The sequence below is a fragment of the Phoxinus phoxinus genome (assembly GCF_949152265.1).
Source record: "Phoxinus phoxinus genome assembly, chromosome: 8".
Taxonomy (NCBI): domain Eukaryota; kingdom Metazoa; phylum Chordata; class Actinopteri; order Cypriniformes; family Leuciscidae; genus Phoxinus; species Phoxinus phoxinus.
The window spans coordinates 2,333,230-2,358,740 of record NC_136883.1 but is presented as its reverse complement, the minus strand read 5'-3'; the positions used below and the strand labels follow the sequence as shown (position 1 = coordinate 2,358,740).

The window sequence follows — 25,511 nt, the reverse complement described above, 5'->3', positions numbered from 1 at the left end:
ATATGTGTAACACAAGTTATACATTAAGGGGTTGATCCCCCACCAGCCACACACACACACACACACACACACACACACACACACACACACACACACACACACACACACACACACACACACTACTTTCCGAGCAACAGATACTACAGCTATAATAGTGTTTATAATCAGTTAGATTGAAGATAGATATTGAGATGACTTCTGTGATGGAGATGAAAGACTTCTGTGATGGAGATGAAAGACATTTGTAAAAAGAAGTGTGATGCATATTCAAACTTGGGCTGTTCAGGTGGATTATGAAATGTGACTCAATATTCTTATAACTTTTTCTCCATACAGTGAAAATAACTAAAGCATGAATGCATGCATCAATAAATAAATAATAATAAATAAGGGGGCAAAACAGAGAACAAGGAAGGGTAAAAGAGTGTGAATGGTAGGGAAAAAGTCTGCACCTCCTTTAATAAACCATCTGTGTGTGTGAACAGATCGCCGCTCACAGAACTAAATAAACTGAATGCATTTAAAACAACAGATTAGGATAGAGCACGTTACAGCAAATCAGTCAATATAAGAAAGCCTCAACAGTCTCGTCTGCAACTGCTCAAGATCATTAATCATCATTTAATTAGTAAACAAGTGCATGGTCCACAGAAACACACATCATTAGTAAAATCACTTCAGAAGGGAAGAAAAGTTACAGCATGCGCCACAAACATCATCTACTAGAACTGCAATACATTAAAATTAGTGTTTTCAAACAGGTTTCCCAAACACAGCATTGATATCGATGTTGAACCGAGAGAGAAGAGAGTATTTCAACACATCACCTTAATATCATTCAAACACATTCATGCATGTGGACGTTTTCAAACCAACATCGCATTACGTAAAGCCCAACACTATTAACATTGCATTGTGAGATTTAGTAATTGTTCTCACTGGATTTCCGGACTCTTCAAACTCCCTAACAGCCGGAATAGAGTGTGTTTCCATTATTTCCCAGGCTGCAATGGTCTTTAATGGCACCTGGGAGGACACATGGATCTGACTATTATCCAATGGTGTCTGTCCATTAGTGTTCGACAGAGAGACACAGACCAATAACATGCAGTAGGAATCAAGGAGATGTGTGATGGGACATAGAACAGTTAATCTGCACACCCACACGTCCCGTCTCATTACGCACATAAAGGTCAGAGAACAATGAAGAACCGAGATCTGTCTATAATGAATGCATCCATGTTTTTTGACGGATGGCCATTGGGATGGATCAAAGCGTTGACTGCAAATGTTCCAAGTCTCTCGACTTTGAATTCAGTCGATAAAGACACACACAACACTGTTAGATGAACACATGACAGACTACAGCTGCAAAATAACCTTTATTGTTATTTACGGGTCTTTTCCTCATGGAAAAATACCAAAGCAGTTACTGTTGCCAACGAGAGAGCATCCATCACAACACGAACAATGTGAAATCCCCATTCCAAGCATGCATCTTTTTTATTATGCAGAATGCAGAGCCGAGGATAAAAAACAACAACACCAATAACAAAAAAGAAGCTATTTTATGAACACATTATGAGGTCCATGTCCCACTGAGGCAAGACTAGGGAAACTCTGTAAGCAAGTGCTTCGTTTTTAATCACCAAAACCATAATTGTACCACTCAACGAACCAAACTACAGCCATTAGGTGTATAGTCCTCATGCTGTTGCATGCATTAAAAGGATGATTATGGTCTCAGTCTAGAAGCCCTGAAGACACACAGAGACTATCTTGCTCTTCCAGACACTAACGGCTAATTCATTGACTTATGCTTCTTCCTCAGCTGCCCTCCTGGCTTGATCCCCAACTTTCCTTGCAACTGCATAAATGAATTTCCAAACAGGGTGAGATAGAGACCAAGCGAGCGGGATGTGGAGGGGAGGGTTGCATTAATCCAATGCAAATGGAGTCTGTTGCCACTGGCAGAGGTAAAAGAGACATGACGAGAGAAACAGAGACATGCTGGAGATGCAAACGCATATACACGGGCCAACACAATGAGAGAGCAACGGGATTTCATTAGGATCCGATCCGAATGCCTTTATCTTTGTTTGTCCAATTCCTAATGAGCGCTGTGGCTCGACGAGCCTGTTCACGTCCTCGCTCCCCTGCACACATCTGGCACCTCTGGAAGCCCAGAAGCACCTGCTGATAGTCAATGAGGGCGTCCAGCCACAGACTGAGCTGCCAAACGCCATCTGCCCGACTGACCGAAGCTTAAACAGCCTCCTGCCACCTCGAGTCTCTTCCAGAACGGCCCCTTGCAGCTCAAACTGATCTCTAATGCAGCTGAACACTGACCCTACATAACTGCTCAGGGAGATTCAAGATGAGTGTTAATTTGTGTGTGAAAATCAAAGACTGTAAAGAAAATATGGACGTAGTGTCCGTGACGTCACCCGTAGTGTTTCTGACGAGCATATTTGAAGCCTAAAGTGGGCGGAGCCTGCCGTCGCCATATTGGCCGCGCGTCACTCACGGATTAGCTGAGGTGACGTGGCGCTAACACACAGCAGACAAACGGCTGGTATTGACATCTGCGGAAATCCACCTGTCACTCAAGTGGCCACGCCCTTAATTATGCAGAACTTTAAGGCTTAATATAATTTAAACGGATGAGTTATAAAAAATATTCACCCCCCCTCACAGTCGTCATGAAGGGCAAAATTAGCTATATAGACCAAAACCACTTTTTGCACCAGCTTGTAAACATGTTTTTTTCTGCTGTAAAAATTTACATTTTAACATGGGGGTCTATGGGATTGACTCTCTTTTGCAGCCGGACTCTAGTGGCCAGTCGATGAACTGCAGTTTACGTCTTCAGTGTTGAATTCAAGAGAGAGACCGGAAGGTTGCCGCTCGGTGAAAATATGTATTAAGTTTTAACATTATATAAAAATTATACGGGCCCACTTTATATTAGTGTTTACCTATTTTACCTAGTTTACCTTTTATTTGGCAAGGATGCATTACATTTATTAAAAATGTATTATTGCTTCCACAGAAATACAAAGCAGCTCAACTGTTTTCAACATTGATAATAATCATAAATGTTTCTTGAGCAGCAAATCATCATATATAATGATTTCCGAAGGATCATGTGAGACTCGAGTAATGATGCTGAAAATCACAGCAATAAATTACATTTAGCAATATATTCACATAGTAAACAGCCATTATAAATTGTAATATATTACTTTTGCACATATAAGGCAGCCTAACATAAGAGATTTATTACATAAACCTTAAAACAATCTTACTGATCCTAATTTGAATGGTAGCGTAGGCTTACGGTTAAGTGAGCAAAATGGTTAATTGAAACTAAGCACATTCAAATATATTTCAACCACTCTCAGTATTGTATTTTAATATAATATAATATATACCCCCCCCCCCCAAAAAAAATAAATAAATAAATAAATAAATAAATAAATAAATAGATGAATAGCTCGTTTACAAAGCTAGTTTACTTGATTATTATCTAAAGTAAATTATCTCTTTCAATTAGCATTAATAGTGTATATGATTTGAGGCATTTATCAGCTAGAATACATAGAGAATGTGTCTAAACAGAATCACACATGTTAATCAGTAGTGCAGATGTTCTCAATTATGTTGTAAAACCATAAATTAAACTGGACATTGAACTGGAAATATTCAGCACAACATCTGCATGGGTGTTTGCTTGCAAAACCACACACACACACACACACACACACACATACACACACACACAAGGCATCAACATGATTTTCCATTGATAATTAGATGAGGTGTCAGTCTTATCTCACATTATTCCACATCAGCAAAAACACATTACATTTCAACTGATTCATCAAACGATCACTTTACAAATACTGAAAATTAGTCTGAATTCCAGCAACTTCCCACTTCCTCTCAGCTGGGCCATTTTTCCACACAGACGTCCGGATACATTTACACATTTCAGGAATCATCTCACTTCCAGGGTTCAAGATCAGTGTCTCTTTGTGAAGGAGGATCTCTCGGGAATCCAAATTCAGTCGGCACGTGTGCTCAGTGTCACCGCTGAATCGATTCGGCCGCCGCAGATCCGCTGCGAGTCAAAAGGGTCACGGGCTTCCCTGCATGTGCTCGGGCCATTTAGTGCTCTTAAAACCTCCACCCCCACCGAGATTAAACTAGGTCTGCTCAGATATAAAAGCCAGACCAGTACAAGAATGACTGCGCATTTCAGACTCCATCTTCCCATTGCGAGTGAACGCTTACGGATGTGTGAGAGATGCTGGGTTGCACACTTTTTAAATATAAAATAAATTTTTAGCATTGTTCCTGCTATATCGGACACTTGACTACATGGCCAAAAGTAGACATCTTTTAATTAACATGTTGGCTATTTCAGTTACACTCCTTACAAACCAGTGAACAGCCGTGTAATCTCCGGAGGCAAACATTTTTTAGTAGAATGGAGACTTTTTCTGCTCCGGCATGATAATGCCCCCGTGCACAAAGCCAAGACCATAAAGAAATGGCTTATAGAGTCTAGTGTGGACTTGACTGGCCTGCATAAAGACCAGAATAACCCCCCACTGAGAAGCTTGAGGATGAATTGTAGCGCCGACTCGACTCCCGACATCAGGCCTGACCTCAATGGAGCAAATCTCCACAGCGTAACTACTGCAAACTCTGGAGAGGAACAGCTCGCGATTAATTCCTGTGGTTGGTCACGCTAGTCAAATGTTCTTGCAATGCTAAACTGAAACACATCACAGTATTTGATGCAATAATTTAGCCTGAATACAAGTTTGTGTGTAGAATAATATGCAAGGTCAGTCTTTCCAACATTTTGAACAAATTCGCATAGCGTTTTCTGCTACTTGTTCTACAATGTGTGTCAAATCTCTCTTAGATCATCTTCAGACCAAACCTCACAAATAATCGCTAACATTATCTAACTAACCCATTAGTTATAATGTTAGATAATGCATTAACTCTTTCCCCACCATTGACAGAATTTTCCAGCTTTCTGTGTTTTCACTGTTATACGGTAGGGGGCGCTATTACACATCTTCTGATAGAGCACTGAATCTCCTGATCAAAACACAGGTGAAGAAGAAGCAGAAGCAATCGATATAAGCATATTTTAGGCAGGCACGTATTAACGCACGGGCCTACTGGGCCAGCAGGGGGCCCTGTCAAATTTATGTTCTTTTCAAATGATAACTATTTATATATTTGTTCAGTAAAATTGTGTTGAATATTGTGGAATAATGTGATTATTTTAAGTATTAAGTAAGTATTAACTGGTAAACAAATCAAATAAATCATTTTAATGTATTGCTGCGCTGTTGAGATGGACATCTAGAGGCGAGTGAAAATCATTTAGTAATATACGGTAGAAGACGGTTACTCGAAAAACAAAACAAAAATTAGTTTAAAACCACAACCAAGTAGATCAATGAAAAAAAGGACAAAGAAGCGAGAGAAGCTAAATTCCTACAATAGCTACCTACCAACAATCTCCAACTTGTTTAAAGTCGCGACGATAACGATAACTGACCTTCTCATCTGAGCTGCTTCAGCACTCAAACACCTGACCGAGTGACCAGATGACCAATCAAATCACAGTAGGCGGGCTTTATGTTCACAGAAGCGTGAGCCGAGCGCGAATTCCAGCGCAACTCGCTTCACGCTCCAGTTAACGGTCATACAGTGCGAGATACGAGGCAAAACAGCCGTCTTAAGATTTTAAGCGACCAACAAAAATAATCAGTTTGCAAAGACCGTATCAATCAAAGTTCAGCTTTGGGAAGGGAAGATATACAGGTCAAGATAAAGAGACTGGGAGAAGAAAGAGAGGAGATGGAGATTAGAGTGGAAGAGCAGATACTGTGCCCATCTTAATATATATGAATTGGGCAACTCGTAAAATATGAGCGATTTAGCGAAAAAATTCACAATAAAAACATCACAACATGTGGTGAAGGGGGCCTTTAAGACATCCGTGCCCAAGGCACATCGTCTCCATAATCCGTCCCTGATTTTAGGACGTGCATTTGTAAAATAATGCGATCATCAACATTAAACACATATAAATCAAAACTGCCTAATGTTACATGAAATGTCGACGCAGGACGAGCTGCAGGACTGTGAAGCTTTGGGGGAGCTGATGGACTCGATCTACTCCATCTGTGTTTTGATCATCATTCTGAATCCCATCTAGATGTATTCTTGGACAAAAACGTGATATTCTCAGTTTTTTTGCAAAATATGTAGATTTGTCTGTGAAACTTACCCACTTTTAAGTGTTGATTATAAAATAATGCATGCTTTTTTTTAAAGCAGAGGGTCTGTTCTTTTGAAATATTCAGATATTCATACAACAACATATTCTGGGGGCCATGAAACTTTTCTAAAAAAAAATATAAAAAATGCTGGCGGTGGCTGGCAACTTTTTAAAAACGCTGCATTAGTAAATGTTAAAGGTGCTGTATGGAGTTTTTCTACTAAAATGAATCCATGTTTTATTACCTGTGTGTGAAGGGGTTGTAATCTCACAATAAAATGATCCACTTGGCGGGTTTTGCTATTACCTCTGAAAGCAAGTATTCCTATTTCTATGTGATGCTCCGGGTCGGATTTGCCGCGAAATCCAGTGCCGTGACTGAGACCTGCATGCGCTCCCGAGCGTCTCGCCTCTCGCCTCGTCTACTCACTGTGCACTCAACAGCGACGACACTGCAACTTTATGACATGGAGTCATATACTAATGCTAATACTAGGAAACGACTAAAACAACACAGACTCCAACACAAACTCCACATAATAATAAAATACAAAAGAAAGCACGCGCACGAGCACTCGCTTGTAAACGTATTGGTTGCAATCTGAAACATCACCGCTAGATGCCGCTGAAAACTACATACAGCACCTTTAAATGAACATTTACTAAGATTGATAAATGTTAGAAGCATGCTAACTAATGTTAACACATGGAACATTCTTGTAGAGTATTACCTTCCCGCTAATTCAGGATGCCAGTCATTATCCAACGCATTCTCATCCTAGGGCGTCATATACTGACACTTTTGACAAATCGTCTACATCCAACGCACATGGCACCCTTTAGCGTCAATATGACACGCACAGAGCTTTGTTCGGTTATGGTTAGGTTTAGGTCTGGGGTAGGGTTAGGGTTAGACCGCTAGGAGGCGCCTTCTGGCCCATATCTATCTGTGTCTCATATTGACACTAAAGGGTACCATGTGCGTTGGATGCAGACGATTTGTCAAAGCGTCAGTATATGACGCCTTGGGATGAGATCGGGCTGCATTATCTCATAAAATGATCTGTGCATATATCTGTATGCCATAATACTCTGATAATACAATGCATGATGCCAAAAGTTATAACAAATCTACTTATAGTCCTTGAACTATTTTCATCCTGTCACCAAAGGGACTGGCATGACCAAGCAAATCTGTGTTTGGGGTTCATCCGCATAATTGCTGCCTGCGGCTACGTTTGCCATTGCTCTCCCTCACGGGTAAAGCACACACACATCCAGGAACAGACCTGTAGATAAGACTGAATGCCAGCCTGGCATCACAACAGGACTTGACTGACCTTCCGAGAAGTTGACCCAGCATTCTGAAGTCTTTCTGCCCGTCCATTTTCTCCTCTCTTCAGGGTCCGACGACACCGAGTTACTGAGTCACAGCAGCCATTGAGTCATTGGCTCAGATACACCAATCTATCTGTGGGGAAGAGAGAAAGAACCGATACAGATGAAGACAAAATGACTGTCGAGGCACCTGAGCAGAGTTTCACGTTCTCTTATATTTACACAGCTAAGGGAAATTGATTACATTCAGGACAAAAGCAGAGCGTGAGTGCAGAGACAGTGAGTGGAGGCCGGTGTTGAGAAAGCTGATTGTTCTTCATTCATCAGCTCTTGAGAGACAAACGTGCTCGATAAATGGCAGGCTTCCCTCGGCTTCACACCGAGATGCTCGAGTCGAAGTGCTCCCGAATTACAGAGTGCTAATTTTTCTGTTGGCCACTGTGTAATTGGCATGTTTTGGTGCTAATGGTGGAGTTACCATGTTCAGGAGAGACCAAATTACCATTCATTATAGTTGAATAACACAAACAGAGAGTAAAGCGCCGTGGATTTCTGAACTGGTAAAATTGGGTGTAATTACAAAGAATGTTAAAAAAAGCTGCACAATTGTCAATTATTTCCCTTGATACTGTAATCACTCTTGTGTTCACATAACAAAATTTGCATATAAATTAAGGCTGTAAATTTAACATGTTCATTTAGTGTTATTAATTATTTATTAAAAAATAAAGTGTTCCAAAATTAATGCAATTAATCATGTTCTCCTGACTCAAATGTACATTTTTAGGAATAAAACAAAATCTAGATGGAGAATTGAAGAGAACGTAGGCATAAAAATAAAGTTTAGGGTTCAAACCTCACTATTAACTTGCGTATTAGCATGCATATCACTAGGATATTTATTATCACACAAGCACATACAGTATTAATGCCTTTTTCTGCATGATCATATTTTACATCCCTTAATACAACCACATACTTAAACGATACAAAAACTACCTTACTAACTAATAAGAGGTAATTATGAGTTTATTGAGGTTGAGTGAGAATTGGACCCTAAAATATGACCAAAATATAAAAGTTTTAAACTCCCTTTAAAAGTTTGGGGTAAGTAATATTTTATTTTTGTATTTTATTTGTAATATTTTAAACTTTTATTCATCAAGAACACATTAAATTGAACAGTAAAGACATTTATAAAGTTATAAAAGCTTTCTATTTCAAATAAATGCTGTTCTTTTGAATTTTCTATTCATCAAAGAATCCTAAAAAATAAAATGTATCAGTTTTCACAAAAATATGATGCAACTGTTTTCTACATTGATAATAATCATAAATGTTTCTTGAGCATCAAATCATCATATTATACTGATTTCTGAAGGATCATGTGACACTGAAGACTGGAGTAATAGCTCTGATCACAGGAATAAATTACATTTGACTATATATTCACATAGAAAACATTAAACTGGAATAAAATACTAAACTGGAATAATATTCACAATATTACAGTTTTTCTGTAGAGCCGGAGACATTTCAGCTGCAAATATTGATATTTGTGATTAATTTGATTGATGAATTGCGGTATCGTGTAATTAATCCGATTAAAAGTTGAAATCGTTTGAAAGCTCTAATTAAACAATGAGTAAATCAAGACAGCATCTAAACAGTGACCTTCACATTGGGCCTCTGGGCCGCATGGAGAACACACTTCTAATTATGAGCAACGCGACGATATACAGCGCGCTCGCAACCATTAAATTCAGCAATGCTGTCACTGCAAGTCTGCACAGTTTGAGTCCTGCAGTTCAGTGTGAGTTCACCGAGTTCTGGACTTGCAAATCCTCCCATTAAAATCCACATCGCTGTCTCTGCCGCAGAGTAAATAATCATTTACACCTCGCTTTACTGGCTGTTAAACCGACCGCACTGCAAGCGAGCGGCACGGCGTGCAACAAATCCAAAATATTTCCAAAATTACCAATGCTTCATTTTTCTTCGGGTCAGGTGATGTTCCGTCAGCATCTCAATTTCACGTGCCATCGCCGACTGAAGTGCACACGCAGATGTGTGCATCAGATTGCTTATAAATCACTCATTAAGGACCAGATGTTATGCTTTGATTGGATATTACATTTATGTGCATGACTGACATGTCTGTGATTGGTTATAATTCTCAACGTTTGCAAAACACTTATTGGGAAAAAAAAATATTTGCAAAACTCCACAATTTATGATTATGGGCAGATTATTGATTAATAGACACATTTGCATGTGGTTCATTGAATAATTGTAAGTTGTTATGAGCTCAATACACTTTTTCCATAGTGCATGATTTGTAAACTAATATAATTTGATGTTTACATCACATAATCAGACCCATTTGTTAGATTTTTTTCTGATGTAGTAAACTATACTAAAGGATTTTTTTTTATCATTGTATGATTTAACTACTGTATGTTGGAAAATAACAATGAATATGTTTTATTGAGGTATTCATGTGCATATTTAAGGGTTAATGATGTTTAGAAAGAAGTTTAGAATAAAGACAATCTTGACACAGAAAGCCGTTCACATATTAAAGAAACTATCCAAGGAAAGATAGAAAGTCCACCCAAAAGCAGAGCAAGTGTTTAGACGTTATATGAGAGAAATCTGTGACAGGCAGTGAAGGGAAATGTTGTGCATTTGAATATTCCCTATATTGAGGGTTATTATTCTTTTTTCCCAAGGAAATATGCTTTCATTAGAGCCAATGGGAGCTGTTGGGTCACATTGGCAAATCTGCACTGCTTGACTGCAGTTGTGTAAGCCTTGAAATTCAAAAGCTGAAGCAAAATCCCCTTTGAGCACCTCAGGGATTGCAGCCGAGGAGACGAGAAACCTTCAAAAATCACTTCGTTTGCCATTTCTATCAGCGTCTGACTTCCTGACCTTTGAATAAAAATGAAGAAACGCTCTCTTGTACGCTTGTATTTAACTGTCTAATGTGTAGAGAGTTACTGAATCGCAGTCATAACGGCCACTGTACAATTTTATTTCAAGGATGTACTACCAGCACAGATTATTATGTTGGGTTAATTATACAAGATGTTATAATGTTCATATGTAAGCATATGAACAAAGACGTAACTATAAGTTTTGGTTATATAACTGGATTCTTTTCTGGTCGTTTGAACAAATAAGACTTTTTCGTGTTTCCTTCAAACATCCCTGGTTTTCTTCCCCATCATTAGCTTTGCAGATTGCAAATGAGTCACATCTAAGAAAATGCCAAACTTTCATCAGACGAAGCTACTGAGCTGAACACACACACACACACACACACACACACACACACACACACACACACACACACACACACTCGTTCATGGCATTGCTTAACTTCTCAGGCATGACATCAAGGATTCGCTTCGTATAAAATCTTTCCATTCTAATAAAAGCGAAACGCTCGTCCAAATAAGTCCAATCTGGCAACCTGAGCGAAGCAATGCGAGTGTACGATCGGCATCAGCACTTCTCCAGTCCAAACGCCTGCTGTCTACGCTTGTACAGCAAGTGTGTGTGTCAGATCTCTACCCAAACATGTTAGCGATCAAACTTCTCAAGCATACTTCTGTGATTTATATAACATAACACGTAACGACACCATATTTACATTTATTTATTCCATTGCTTTTACCCAAAGCAGTTTACTAATGAGGGATGCAGGTGCATATCACAAAACATAAATGCCTTTATGAAACAAACACTAAACATTGCACACAAAACACATTCACAAAGAAACACACTAGTCTCACGACATCTGATGCAAGACATTTTACAAGGCACCAGCTTAAACTAATTATTGTGTGTGTGTGTGTGTGTGTGTGTGTGTGTCTTCCTTCTCTTAAAACCTGCAATCTCATGTTTGGACACTGCAAGTAGTCAACATTATCTAACTAATTTCTTAACTATGAAACCTATTTAAACTTCATATAAAATGTATGAAATAGAAAATGTGTGTAAAATATAAAAAACCAAACAACTATAATATATATTTTTTGCCTTCTAGCTTTAAAATGAATGGCAATGATGTGACTAGGTCACATGACCATAAACGATAAGAATACTTCCTTGCATGAAGCCTTCACTGCTGGACCTGTGGAAGGGATTCAGGAGTTCCTTCACCGGCTAAACTATTTTACTTAATACTTTTAATCCTGCATTAAATTGATCGAAAGTGACAGTAGACATTTATTTTGTTACCAAATATTTCTAAAATTCAGCTTTGTACGGAGCCACGAGAGAGACATGGTGCTGAAAAAAAAAAAAATGAGATGGGAGGAAAAATAATAAGTCAATGCTTTTGCGTTCTCTCGCAAAGAACACAACAGGTTTGCGAGCAAAGCAGAATTTATTGGGGGGAAGACAAAACAACTAAGAGTAAAGTTGGGTTTCTATTATAGAAACAAAGGCTGTTTCTCTTTTAGTACGAGAAAAACAACATTTATGTCAATGCTGGATTATGGTGATATTTTATACATGCATGCAAATAAATCTTCTTTGAAAATGCTGGATTCAGTAGATCATGCAGCACTAAGATTTGTAACTAATTCCAGTTTCCGTACTCATCATTGTCGCTTGTATGAGAGTGTGTGTTGGCCATCTCTGCACAATCGCAGGCGGGAGCACTGCTATATTTTTCATTTTAAGGCCATTCTTTGTAAACTGCCTCCTTACTTATGCTCTCGTTTGACTCTTAAAGTCACTACCAGAAAATGTAATCTTAGATCACATGGGCAAATCATGCATGATATCCCACGAACGCGAACTGTCTTCGGTGAAAGTGCCTTTAAAGTTTTTGCACCTTTTTCCTGGTATAAATTGCAAAATCAGCTAAAATTTGACTGTTTCCCGACAATGACACAATTTAAAATGAGGATAAAGGACTATTTGAGCACTAAATGCACATCTGTTGTTACTGAGAGCTGCTGGTGATTATGTTAAATTGGCAAAATTTATTTTTTTGTTAAATGTTTGTATATGTACTTTTAATATGGAACTATCATTCTGCTGTCTTGGCCAGGACTCCCTTGAAAAAGAGATTCTGAATCTCAATTGGATTATTTCCTGGTAAAATAAAGGTAAAAAAAAAACAACTCATATATTGTTTTTCCACCACCATGTCCCTTTAGGGGCTCCGTAGCTTTGCCATCACAGGAATAAATCTCATTGTAAAATATATTTTTCATATATGAATGTTATATTTTTCATATATTGAAAAGTACAAAATTCTTCAATATATGTTGAAGACCCCCTTCCGGGACCCCTATAGGATGAAGACCCCCCCCCCCCCCCCATCCCCCATCCCCCCTCCCCAACAGAGGTGTATTATAATGGTATAATCTATTATAGAGACTCACCTAAAGACAAAACAAATGATTGGTCTCTTCCGACTGTCTTAGTGGTTCATTATAATTCATGCAGAGTCAATAATTGAAATGACCCATAATCTCAGCGGTCCAGTTCACGCTGTATCACGTCATGTCATCTGGATCCTCTGAACGTTAATTTGCTGCTAATGAGCTTGTAATAATGGATGTGTACATGTGATGACCCCTTATCTATGATGATGTCAGCCATTTTCCCAAGCTTTCCCATTCTTTTCGAACACATGTGAAGGAAAACCCTGCAAGTTTGATTGGCATGTGACCGGAGACTCTGAAGATGTTCGGTCAACAGTAATAAGCTCTGAGAGAGACGAATGAAGAGAGATGGGGAGGAGAAGGAGAAATAGCGAGAGACTATGGGTGCACAACATTGTTTGTTCGGGAGGTTCGGTCTGGACTCGATCCGTTGAGGAGTAATTATGGCCGGCTCCCAGAAGGCCGAGCCAATCAAATTGCGAGGGCGGGCTTTAATCGAGGATGGACAGATGATCTGCGGTTACGTAATCACCACGTCATCAGAGAGCGGCTGGGTTGAACTGGTTTTCCACAAAGATGAAGACGACTGCAGCTGGAGGATTGAGATGTTTAGATTCCGCTATCGCGTCTGTTATAAAAGAAATCCACAGCGCATTCATTTTACAAGACGAACAGAGAACCGCAATCAAGGCATTTGTCGTTCGGAAAGATGTGTTTGCCGGCGGTCATTCCTACGGGATTCGGCAAAAGTTTAATTTATCAGCTGGCTCCGATGGTGGCTAAGAAGATGGGACGCAATGAAAACCAATGGAAGGGATGCGCTCACGATCTCTGTTCTCTGAAGCCTCAGATGAACACGCTTCTCCTGCCGGCTCTCTTTCAGCGTCTTTACATTTTTAAAAATCAGTCAAGCCGCGTTGCAACCGTGTTATAAAGTTGAGACAGGGCCGACAAATGCGAGCAGATTTATTTGCTTTATTGTCGAGATCTAATCCTAAACGGAGAACTTGTTCGTTATACTTTTGTATTTCTCTCAAAAATGCTATTCGTGCTTGTAAGTACTCCGCGAATTCTTAAATTCTTCTCTGACGAAGTCAGGCTAGCGAGAGACGGATGAGAGAAATAAATGGAGAACGACTGCTACTATCAAACAGCATTCACAGTTTCAAAAGTACAAGTTACAGTTTGAAAGTTGCATCTGACCACAATCACACAAACCCACATCACTGATTAAATCACAGTGCATTATAATAAACATGCAAACACTCCAAACCCTTTTATACAGTGACCTCTCCTCAGAGATCACTTTTTAAATGAGTAATTAAGTCATCAAACACAAGGAAAGGTCCATAACAGACTCACTGGTTTGCTCTTTATCAAATATCTGACAGTATAATGATCCGCGGCTCTCAACTGGTGCAACTCAAAAATGAAAGATCACGAGGGGAGAAAACAACAACGCAAGTACCAATAACTAAACACACCTAACTAAATTATCATAGGACAGAAAAATGAATAGGCTTTAAAAGGTGAAAATGATTACAATATCATGTTCTGACGTCTGCGCAGCTAATCATACGCTGACATATTTTAGCATCTCTTTTCACTTATTTAAAGCTTGGATGATGCTAACATGAGCAGGCTGTGTGATGTGTCCTCATCTTACATATATATATATATATATATATATATTTTTTTTTTTTTGTCTTCCTTTTTTTTTGTTTCCATTTTTTTCTTAGCCGATTTGCTTGTTTTAAAGAGAAAGTTCATCCGGACTGTTAAATCCCTTCATCATATTTTCACTCTCATGTGTTTCCAAACATAAATGACTTTGTTTCTTCTATCAAACATAAAAATAAATAAAAATAATGTTTTTTTTGTGACTATCATTCTTCAAAATATCTTATTTTGTGTTGCAAAGAATAAAGAAAATCAAACAGGTTTGTAAGGAGATAAATGTACGTAAACAATGACAATTTTCATTTATGTTTTGGGCAAACTATCCCTTTAAAACCTCAATACATATTTGTCGATTCATAAATATGTTTTAGTGGGGTAAACGCATAGTAAACTTACAAAACATATAGATATATTCTCTGAAAACAAGTGCATACTAGCAACATTACACATAAATAAAGTATGTCCGCGTGTGGGATTGGAGGTGGAAGGGTTTCTGTCTGATACCGTTAGTTGTATTTCTCTTTAATGGAGTTAAAATAATCAAAAGGTTCTCACAAACACACTCTGCAATTCACTACTGCATACAACAAAGTGCACTAATATATTATACATGGTTTTACAAGCTTACAGTATAAATTTATGCAGACGCTTTTATCCAAAGCAGCTTACATTGCTTTGAGTTTTTTATGCATTCAAACACATGACCTTGGGTTCATTCAGTCCTGGGATGCATTCAGACAAATAAACAGAGCTTATATCTGTAGTTTAATGCATAAATAAATACAGAGCCATTTGAATTTGCGAAACTTTTCATTTCTAATAACTTTCGAGATGTTATTAAAGGATTTAACATCTTTCCATAAACCAAACTCTTGCATAATCCCCAAAATAATTAATTTTCTCTTACAATCAAAAACAACCAATGCTATCTTCTCAGATAAATGCGTTTAGTTTTTCATGACCATTTGGCACAAAAGCAGATATCAAGTGTGTGTGTGTGTGTGCACAGCTGGTTGAGTTATTGTGCAAAACACCAGGAAACTCAAACTTGAGGTAAACAGAAACTCAAGCATTAATGTTACACCTGCGGTTTGTTCGACCGAGATAGACATCTGCTGTTTTCTTTGTTAACTAAAGCTTGTATCGATCACAGTGCTGTATATATACACCGTGTTTCAGATTTTAGTTGGTGTAAAGATGAAACACTGAGCTCCCAACTGGGTTTCCATTAGAGTCAGAGTTCTTCCACTCTTTTGCTCTCGCTCTTTCTGTTCACACACATCTTTTGTGCCATCTCCTTGATGCAGCCCTTCAAGCAGGCCTTTCATTTTGCATTAAATTCTAGAAAGACCCAGACAACAGAATAAAGAGAAAGAGAGAGATAAGCGAACATAATCGAGGAACAAAATGGAAAGTGCCTCTGTGTTGAGGTTGGATCTGGTTAGTATATTTTGACGGGTGAATTATGTGCCGTTTGAGTCAGGAATCCAGTGTCGCCTTTGCGTTTACGGCTTGATTCCAGCGACTGATATCAAAATACTGCCAATGGACAGATCCGATGTATTCAGAAAACTCTCAAATGAAACTCTAGCATGAGAGAGACCAGTGATCAAATACAACATGTCAAACTCAGTACGTGTAACTGTTGAGGCACTGGGTGGATTTAGATCTGCAATGACATCTTTATTTTGACCCAGCCAAACCAAATATACAAGAACGTTTTGCTAATATTTCCATTAAGTTATGAGAACGTTGTTTCTGAATGTTCTCGGAAAGTTCAATCAAGGAAAAATGTATTCTGCAAACATAATGGGAATGTTACTTTCTGAACATTTTGAAACAAGTAATAACATTTAAAAACGTTAGATGAACGTCCATCTAAAATATTTCATTTAAAAAGTTTCATGGACAATGTGTAAATAACAATGTTGTGCTGATGTACAAAGACCATGACCTCCGAACAGGACAACTGTTGAAGTTACTGGAAGAATGTTTGTTCATAACTTTGAGAACATTCTGTTAATCTGTTGTGTAAATAAGAATCAAATCCTAAAAGAGAAAATATCAAATGCAAAAAAGGGAACAGTCCAAAACTCAAGACAAACACAGAACACACTCAATATATGCAGCTATAAGAAATAAATAGCTAGAAACATTAATATTACAACTTTTAATAAGTTATCAAGGATATCCAGACGTCATTTGAGTTGTAAATACTCAAACATCAGCATCTAGTCCAGAGCACAATAATCTAGACAAAACATTAAAAGATTTAGGTCAGGTCTTTCTTAACGGTCATGAATAAAGCCCTCGACCAAACAACGGATACAATCGAGAAAAACAACTCTGTGACTCTGTGATCATTTCAATGAAATCAATCTATAGTGTGCAACCTGACCGACCGGGTGTGTGTAGCGGTGGGCGTTCATGAGAGATTTTCTGTCAGATAAACCAGCGTATATTGACCTCCTGGAGTGATCCAGTCCGCTTGCAGAACATTTGCCAAAAGTTAATAATCTTCAAAAGACGAGCCGGGGCCTTGAAAACTAGACACCTTCACTGGCAAACATGCCCCGAAGCCTTCTTTATATTATCAGTATCATAAATGAAGAAGCAGTACCCTGGGAAACTTTGATGTATGTATGAATGCACTAACGTGGAACATCATCAAAGCAATTTGTGCCATTCAAAGTTATACCATGAAATAAACATTTTGTGTAAACCTTGATGGATTTTTTTTTTTTACATTTCCTGTTCATGCTCTCCATGAAAAAGCAAGAGGATCTGTCAGTAGATCTGTCTACATAAGGCGGGAAAACAACACCCTACGGGATCACAGAAACTACTGTAAAAGTTCGGAGAAACACAAACCAACTCATGCACAGCAAAATTAGGCCAATTCCCATTTTGCAAATCTTCATCCTGAGCATGCATCTCGAAGCGTGTCTGATGTTCGGAGCTGTAATGATCCAGCACATGCTAAATCAATCTCCTGTGGAAGACCATCAGTGCAAATCCAATAGCAGAACATGCATGCATGGCTTTAGCAATAATGAATCCTTCTAAATAAAGAGAGAGGCAGACTCTTGAACGCTGGATGACTCGAGGCTTCTGGAGTAGCCGACGTAAATCTCAAGTGGGACACTCTAGTGAAAATGAAGAGCTGTCACTGCGTTCTCCAACATGACACTCACTTTAAGAGCTCGTGAAGTTCCACCATACAATATTGTTCACGTCCCTTGATCCCAGCCATGTACGATGTGAAAATGCACAAGCGACGATTGATTTGAAAATATCTTCTGGTTGAATGGAAAGGACAGGAAGAATAGTCAAGCTGAATGAAGGCCAGTGACAAGGTGGCAGCGGTGGACTGGGACACAGAGATGGACAGAGAGAGACAAAGGACATTGAAGCATTAGTGAAAAGGTTAGAAAGATATTAAATGATTCTAGTTCTGATCTTAGAACCAAAGAGGTTAAAGCGATAATTTACCAAAAAATACAAATTCAACACAAAAGGAAAGCATATGTTTTTTCAAAAGTCAATGAAGAGCAATGCTGTTTGGAGGCCACTGAGTTTAATAGTATGGACAAAAACAGTTTTATTATTATTTTGCATATAAGAATGACAGCCATATACTGTTTGAAACAACATGAGGGCGAGTTCATTTTTTGAAAATGATTGAAATTTTTCATTTTTGCAGGCAAGAATCACTCTGTCCAATTCTGACAGTGAGTCGTGCAACTCGCTCTCATGAGAATTGGTAAGTATTGTTGAGATTTATATCATAATATTTGTAGGTCAAACCTAAAGGTTCACCCTTACACCTGACCAGTGCAAACAAATCATACAAAACAGACACCATCAATTCATGATGCTTGAATTCTATGTGATTCTTAACTCTTTCCCCGCCAGTGTTTTCTAAAAAAGTTGCCATCCAGCACCAGCATTTCTTATCATTTTCACCAAAACTTTCATATATTTTGAATATTTTGTTGTATGAATATGTGAACAAACCATGCATTAAAATAAAGAACAGAGACTCTGCTTTTAAACAAATATTCTAGCTTGATTTAGTTTTTTATCAACACTTGAATATTGAAATAACTGTGAAAACAGGGATTGCCGGAAAAACTCAACGGCGGGGAAATAGTTAAAAGTAAAGCATTGAATTCAGTTCAGTTCAAATTCTTCCTTAAAAGCTGATGACATTTATTCAAATATTGACATTATAACTAATAATCAGGACAACTTGACCTCTGAAAGTACCTTTTTTTCAATGACGTAAAACAGTGACAAACATGCTTTTAAAATATATCATTAAATAATTATTTTGTTTGACTTTTTGTTAGGTATTGCATTAATGCTGAACCCATGACAACATAATGAGTAAAAAAATAAATAACTGCAAATGTCATAGAAGAGGTATGTCGGATGAAGGACACAAGCGATTTTTCAGGCACTTTGCAAATTTGAATAATTTACAAAAACAAGCAAATGAAAAGAGTCCATTCATTCCATGTTGCTAAATAAAATTGTATAAAATTATGCCTTTAATAATGGCCTCTTGCAATGTTTTTCATAACTGTGAAGTCAAGACACATGTGTGTCTGTCTATACTTTGAGAACGACTCTTCAATAGAAAGATGGAATGTTTCTTACATTTTAAGAGGACAATACTGTGCAGCTGATAGAAGAAGAAGAAAGAGAGCGAACCAGCTCTTATTTCAGAATTATTTCACCTCCACCTCTTTAAAGCCTTTATGTTCCCAGCACATTTTATCAGTGTCATAAAGATGATGGTCGAGGCCTGAGGACAAAGGACAGCATCAAACGCAGAGGCACGGCGAACTGAGAATTTCACAGTGTGACCTGCGCTCTATAAAAGCAACCCTCTCCGATCACACACTGAGTCTGGGACTCCGGGAGAGAGAGTTAAGCAGATTGATGGATAGATAAATGGGAATTGGGAGAGGAAAAAAATGTTCAGGGGGCAAAAGAAGTGGTCTTTAGCACAGTAGGCAGGGAGCATTGAAGAGTTCACATCATCTCTCATCTGCATGTGTGTCTGTGGTCATCAATGCATGCTAAGTGCTTGCAGGAGTAAAAGTGGGCCATGTGACACCTAGTGATGGGCTTCATGAAACCTTTACACATCATTGGTTTCGAATCAGTGGTTCAGAGCACGTATCAAACTGCCAAAGTCATGTGACAAAGGCATATACACAGGATAACAAGAGGCTAACAAGGAACAGGTGTGGGTAAGTAATCACTGGAGACTAACAAGAGTACTGTGGCTGCTATGAAAACAAAAGTAAACAGGAACTAAGCACGAGAAGACAAACAGTGAACAGAAAATAATAATAATAATAATAATAATTCATTATATTTATATAGTGCTTTTCTCGGCACTCAAAGCTCTTTACATAGAAGGGGGAATCTCCTCAACCACCACCAATGTGCAGCATCCACCTGATGATGCGACGGCAGCCATATTGCGCCAGAACGCCCAACACACACCAGCTTACTGGTGGAGAGGAGACAGTGAGAAAAGCCAATTAGTATATATATATATATATATGAGGATGATGAGGAGGCCATGATGGACAGAGGCCACTGGGCAAATTTGGCCAGGATGCTGGGATTTTTTGTGACCACAGAGAGTCAGGACCTCGGTTTAACGTCTCATCCGAAGGTCGGCGCTCTTTGTCAGTATAGTGTCCCCGTCACTACACTGGGGCGTTAGGACCCACACAGACCACTGGCCTCACTAACACCTCTTCCAGTACACATCAACTGACCAAAATACACATCAAAAAATTCACGGAAGACACAAAACACATGGGAAATCATGACAAACAACATCTTTCTAACAATGTCTAATTACACGTGTAGTTTAATTGGTTTAACTGATACTACCACATCTTTCAATCCTCTACCACTGTGATCTGGTCCTGAGCCAGCAGCTTGATGTCTGTAATCGTGTGGCCATATCCGTTCATGACACTTTTGTACTTTGCTAAATATTACGAACCATACTGGTCGACCTCAGTAGACTGGGTGATAGTCTCAGACCTTCAGACTGACCATCGCAGCTTTCATTGGCTATGGACCGCACGGAGGCCATCTGACTGACACGTAAGGCAACCAATCACAGTTGGTTTTGTTCTGCGTCATGTTTAGGGGTGTGAGAATGTAAAGTTGATGTCCCTACGATAACAGACCGGCGTGCATCCAATAAATTATTCATTCAAGGAAATTGTGCAAAGCCTCAAACTTTACATACTTTTGAAAAAACACCGTTTAGTTGGCTTTGTTTCCAGACGAACCATTAAAAAACGCAACACACACGTCTCCCGGACATCCTGTAGAATTCAACGAATCAGATGACAACTTCCCAAATCCTGAAGTGTTTCCAGTTAAGTGTGCCATGTTCATCAGTCGGTGGGCGAGACGTCAGGTTAATCTAGTAAACGTCTGACATGTTCTTAAACACCTTGAACTTTCTGACCACAAGAAACAAACCTGCTTATATTGGAGCTTGTTAATTCTGTACTGGGCTTGGAGTTGTCCTTTCATGCCACACATAAAGCCCTTATTGCCGGATCACCAGTGACCCTTCTAGCATTTATATATATATTTACGTGTATTGGACATGACACATTCACACAATTATCACTACGAATGTCCTTGTTGCAGAGGCGATGAGAAAGCAGCATGAAAGAATCCAGTGGGCGGCGTAAATTCAGTGAGCGTGGAGTCGTAGGTTCAATCAATTCTCATAACTGCTTTGACTGAATCCAATTAGCCGAACAGCCCTTACACGATCCGAGCGTCCAGACCAGGGCACGAGTCTCTCCCGCCTGACCTTGCTCAGCAGGAGACTTTAATACACGTCAAAAGGTAAAGAAAGAGAAAGTGAACTGTGTGAGAGAGGTGATGCACAGGAGACGGGATGTTGGCTAAATTGGGAAGGAGAGTGGCAGAGGAGAGAAAAAGCGAGTGTGAATGATGGAAATGACGGTACGCTGCGAGCGAGAGTAAACAGAAGACGGCGAGAATGAGAGACGGAGCGCTTTGGCTCACACTCCGTCACATCCAGTGTGGTGCAGGATCACGCGGAAAATCCTCACTGGAATGCTATTTTTGGCGAAGGGAAGTGTCTGTGTTTGAGTGTGTGAATGTGCGTGTGTTTGAGTGTGTGTATGTGCGTGTGTTTGAGTGTGTGTATGTGCGTGTGTTTGAGTGTGTGTATGTGCGTGTGTTTGAGTGTGTGTATGTGCGTGTGTTTGAGTGTGGGTATGTGCGTGTGTTTGAGTGTGGGTATGTGCGTGTGTTTGAGTGTGTGTATGTGCGTGTGTTTGAGTGTGGGTATGTGCGTGTGTTTGAGTGTGGGTATGTGCGTGTGTTTGAGTGTGGGTATGTGCGTGTGTTTAAGTGTGGGTATGTGTGGTGTGGGTGTTTGAGTGTGGGTATGTGTGTGTGTTTGAGTGTGTGTACGTGCGGTGTCTGTTGTCTGCTATCCTGCTATGCTGGGGATATGTGTGAAAAGAGGGGTTATGGACCAATTACTCTGAGAAAGCAGGTATAGAGCGAGAGAGAGAGAGAGAGAGAGACAGATGGGCTCTATCACTGCTGCCCGACTGTTTGGTGTTAATACTGCAACACAGGCACGGTCAAGCCGATGTGAAATATTTATCTTATCAAGCTTCTGTAGCTCCGCCCCCTTTCAGTCTTCCGGTTTGTGTTTGCACAGCATGAAGGTAAGATCTTATGGATTTATGAATGAATGAACCTCTTGTTTATTTGTTTTAATCTTCCCGCTCTACTGACATCCGCTTTAAACATTACAATGCTCATAATAACTTTCGTTAACTCTACAATAAGTAAATTCACTTTTCACTTCACCAGCTAATTACTCTGCGACAGCAATGCTATGGAAATATACAGAGCTACCGCAAAAAACTGAAGTTTAAAGACAATATTCTGCATGTTGTTCTGCAGATATAGTTTTAATATAGTAAAGTCAGCTATCAGTTGACAGGGCTTCATTTTGATGGTCCACTTTAGACATTTTACTGACTACAAGTAACTTTGCAACTACATGTCAACTAGCTGTCATTAGAGTATTAGTAGATTGTCTGATTAATATTTGCTAGCATTTTATTCTGATGCTCCTCAACAGACATTCTACTAACTATAAGTATCATTGCAACTACATGTCAACTTATTCTAATAACCTGAACCCTAAGAGTACTAATACTCTAATGACTGCTATTGACATGAACTCAAGATAAAGTGTAACCATATTTTCCTTAATATAAACTCCAACTCACACAGGTACAATTTTGTGTTTCGAACATTGAGACATAAACAATCGGATCAAATTTTTAAAAATAAGATCATTCACTCAGTTGTACGATCTATCGAGTGACCAAATTGGGGATATTCAATTTAATGAATCAATCAATATTACTATTGATTAGCATTACCAAACATAGACGTTTTATTATTATTTTATTTTAATACTGTGAAGCTGCTTTGATACAATCTGTATTGTGAAAAGCGCTATACAAATATTCTTGACTTGACTTGACCAAATTGTCAGAGCCGTGCTCTTCAAATTCATTTGCCTCTTATTCAACTGTCATATTTGAGTTATTTTAGGAGAAACATTTGCGAGTTGATACTTAAATTTGACAAAACTGTAATCTCCATTAATTAGATCTGAAAGAGCAACCTTTGAGCAATGCAACTTTCCTATATGGGTCAATAATAAAAAAGAAGGTATTGTCAATGGCACTGTCAAACAGGCAGAGACCAAAATTAAAAGTCATTGCGTTTGCATTGCATGTATCATTGCACATAAATACAAGCCATTTAAAGCACACTCTCATGACATAAACTCCATATGACATTGACCAGGCTCTGTTATAAACTAGGATCTAATGCAATATATATTTCAGACGACACTAAACCTCGCTAACGTGACGCCATCAAACTCCCGACCGTAAAACCTTCTGCGCTCAATCCTGCTCGTTCTCACTCATGCCAGCAGTCAATGTCACATTTACCACGAGGCCGGACGCCGGGTACCTCATCAAATCACACGACAGCACGTTGGCTCCAGGACAGCGAGATATTTCTCCAGTTGAAACAAGAGGTACAGCTGAGAGAATTAGCATCAATATGTCCTAGTTACAGTAATTGCTCTCCTTTAATGGAGCGAGAGCATTGCACAATGAAGTTTCTCAGGGAGGACTTTCACCTGCCGAGGTCTGTCAGGGCTGAGTGTTTTAGTGTAAGAGATCCGTGGGATACACACGGCTCCTGGCTGGTAATGATTTCAGCTGGCGCCATTTGTTGAACAGACACAGGCAAACATCATTTTTCCCCATCTTGCTGGGAGAGTCAACATCCCATTCGGAGGAGGACAGCAGAGAAAGAGACAGAGTCTCGGTTTCCCTTGAAAGCACACCATTTCTATTTTGCTGTTCCTTCTAACTATTGCTTTTGCAATGCATTTTAAATGTCAAATAGAATGGGAAGTGATGCAAAAGAAAGGAGAGGAAAAAGAAAGAGCACTTCGGCTCCCCCCCGCCTGCTACAACACGCATGGCACTTTTCTGTCACCTGCTATTTCGCTCTTGCCGAGTTTCTTTCTGGCTCCCTCCGAATGGCGCTCCGGGATTTTTTTTGATGTATTCCATACCAGCTGTTTTAAAAACGCACGGCAGGAAACTCATCTGCTCTTCCTGTCAGTTTAGACTCTCACACATACGGAAAGATATCAACCCTAGAAAAGAAAAGTTTACAGAACGTTGCGAATGGAAATCAAGCACTATTTCATAAGCAACACATCACCGCTTATGTAATGTGCCTTTTTCTTTTTACAAATAAACTGATTCCAAAATGTAATTGAACATTTAGGACATCCTTACAATGCATTTTGATTTAATCATATTTAAAAGACTACAAACTCACTTCTCATTTGTCATTTTTTCTTCCATAATGTCTCAAATTATGTATTTTTCTGTGATTGAAATTACATTTTTGAACACTGTTGACTCTTTTGTAAACTCTTTTGCTATGGCAGCATTTTATGAATTACTAAAACACAGTATTAAATAATAGCTTCCCTCTTCATTCATACATAAAGAAAAACTAGTGAATTGGAAAAGGATGGACATTTTGGACAATATTTTTAAATTATATAAGTGCTATTTATCTTAATTTCTTTTAGTCACAAAACAGTTTATAATTACTTCCCTCTAATTATTGTCATAGTTTTAAACATGTACTAATAGATCTTTTTTTATGACAGATTTCCATATTTGAAAGGGGTGGTAAAATGCCATTTTCACAAGATGTAAAATAAATCTCTGATGTCCCCAGAGTGTGTGTGTGTGTGAAGTTTTAGCACAAAATACCCCACATATATTTTTATATAGAATGTTAAAGTCGTCACTTTTTGAGGGTTTGCAAAAATGCACCGTTTTGTGCCTGGCCCTTTAAATGCAAATGAGCTGCACAGAGGGCGGGGTTTCAAGAGAGAGTGTGTGTGTGTGTGTGTGTGTGTGTGTGTGTGTGTGTGTGTGTGTGTGTGTGTGTGTGTGTGTGTGTGTGTGTGTGTGTGTGTGTGTGTGTGTTAGCAGCTGCGATTACCTCACGCACACACACTAAAATGACAGAAACTGTTCTGCCTTTAATGTTAAAACGGAGCCAGACAAAGATGGAGAGACTCAAGAAGAAGTGACAACATGTAGAACCAA

General features: G+C 38.9%; 1 protein-coding gene across 2 annotated transcripts in view; it reads right to left on the bottom strand.

The window, feature by feature from the left end:
- Nucleotides 1-25,511, bottom strand: part of LOC307002460 (leucine-rich repeat and fibronectin type III domain-containing protein 1-like protein) — a 174,254-nt gene that overhangs the window by 76,415 nt on the left and 72,328 nt on the right. The window contains exons 1-2 of one of the 2 annotated variants that reach the window (XM_079620084.1): nt 9,633-9,693; nt 7,654-7,784 (exon numbers count right to left, since the gene is read on the bottom strand). In XM_079620084.1, the coding sequence (XP_079476210.1) occupies nt 7,654-7,700 (47 nt within the window). In that variant the 5' untranslated portion in view covers nt 7,701-7,784; nt 9,633-9,693. Of the gene's footprint in view, nt 1-7,653; nt 7,785-9,632; nt 9,694-25,511 lie in introns of those variants that run through there. The other variant, XM_079620083.1, reaches the window with a different exon arrangement.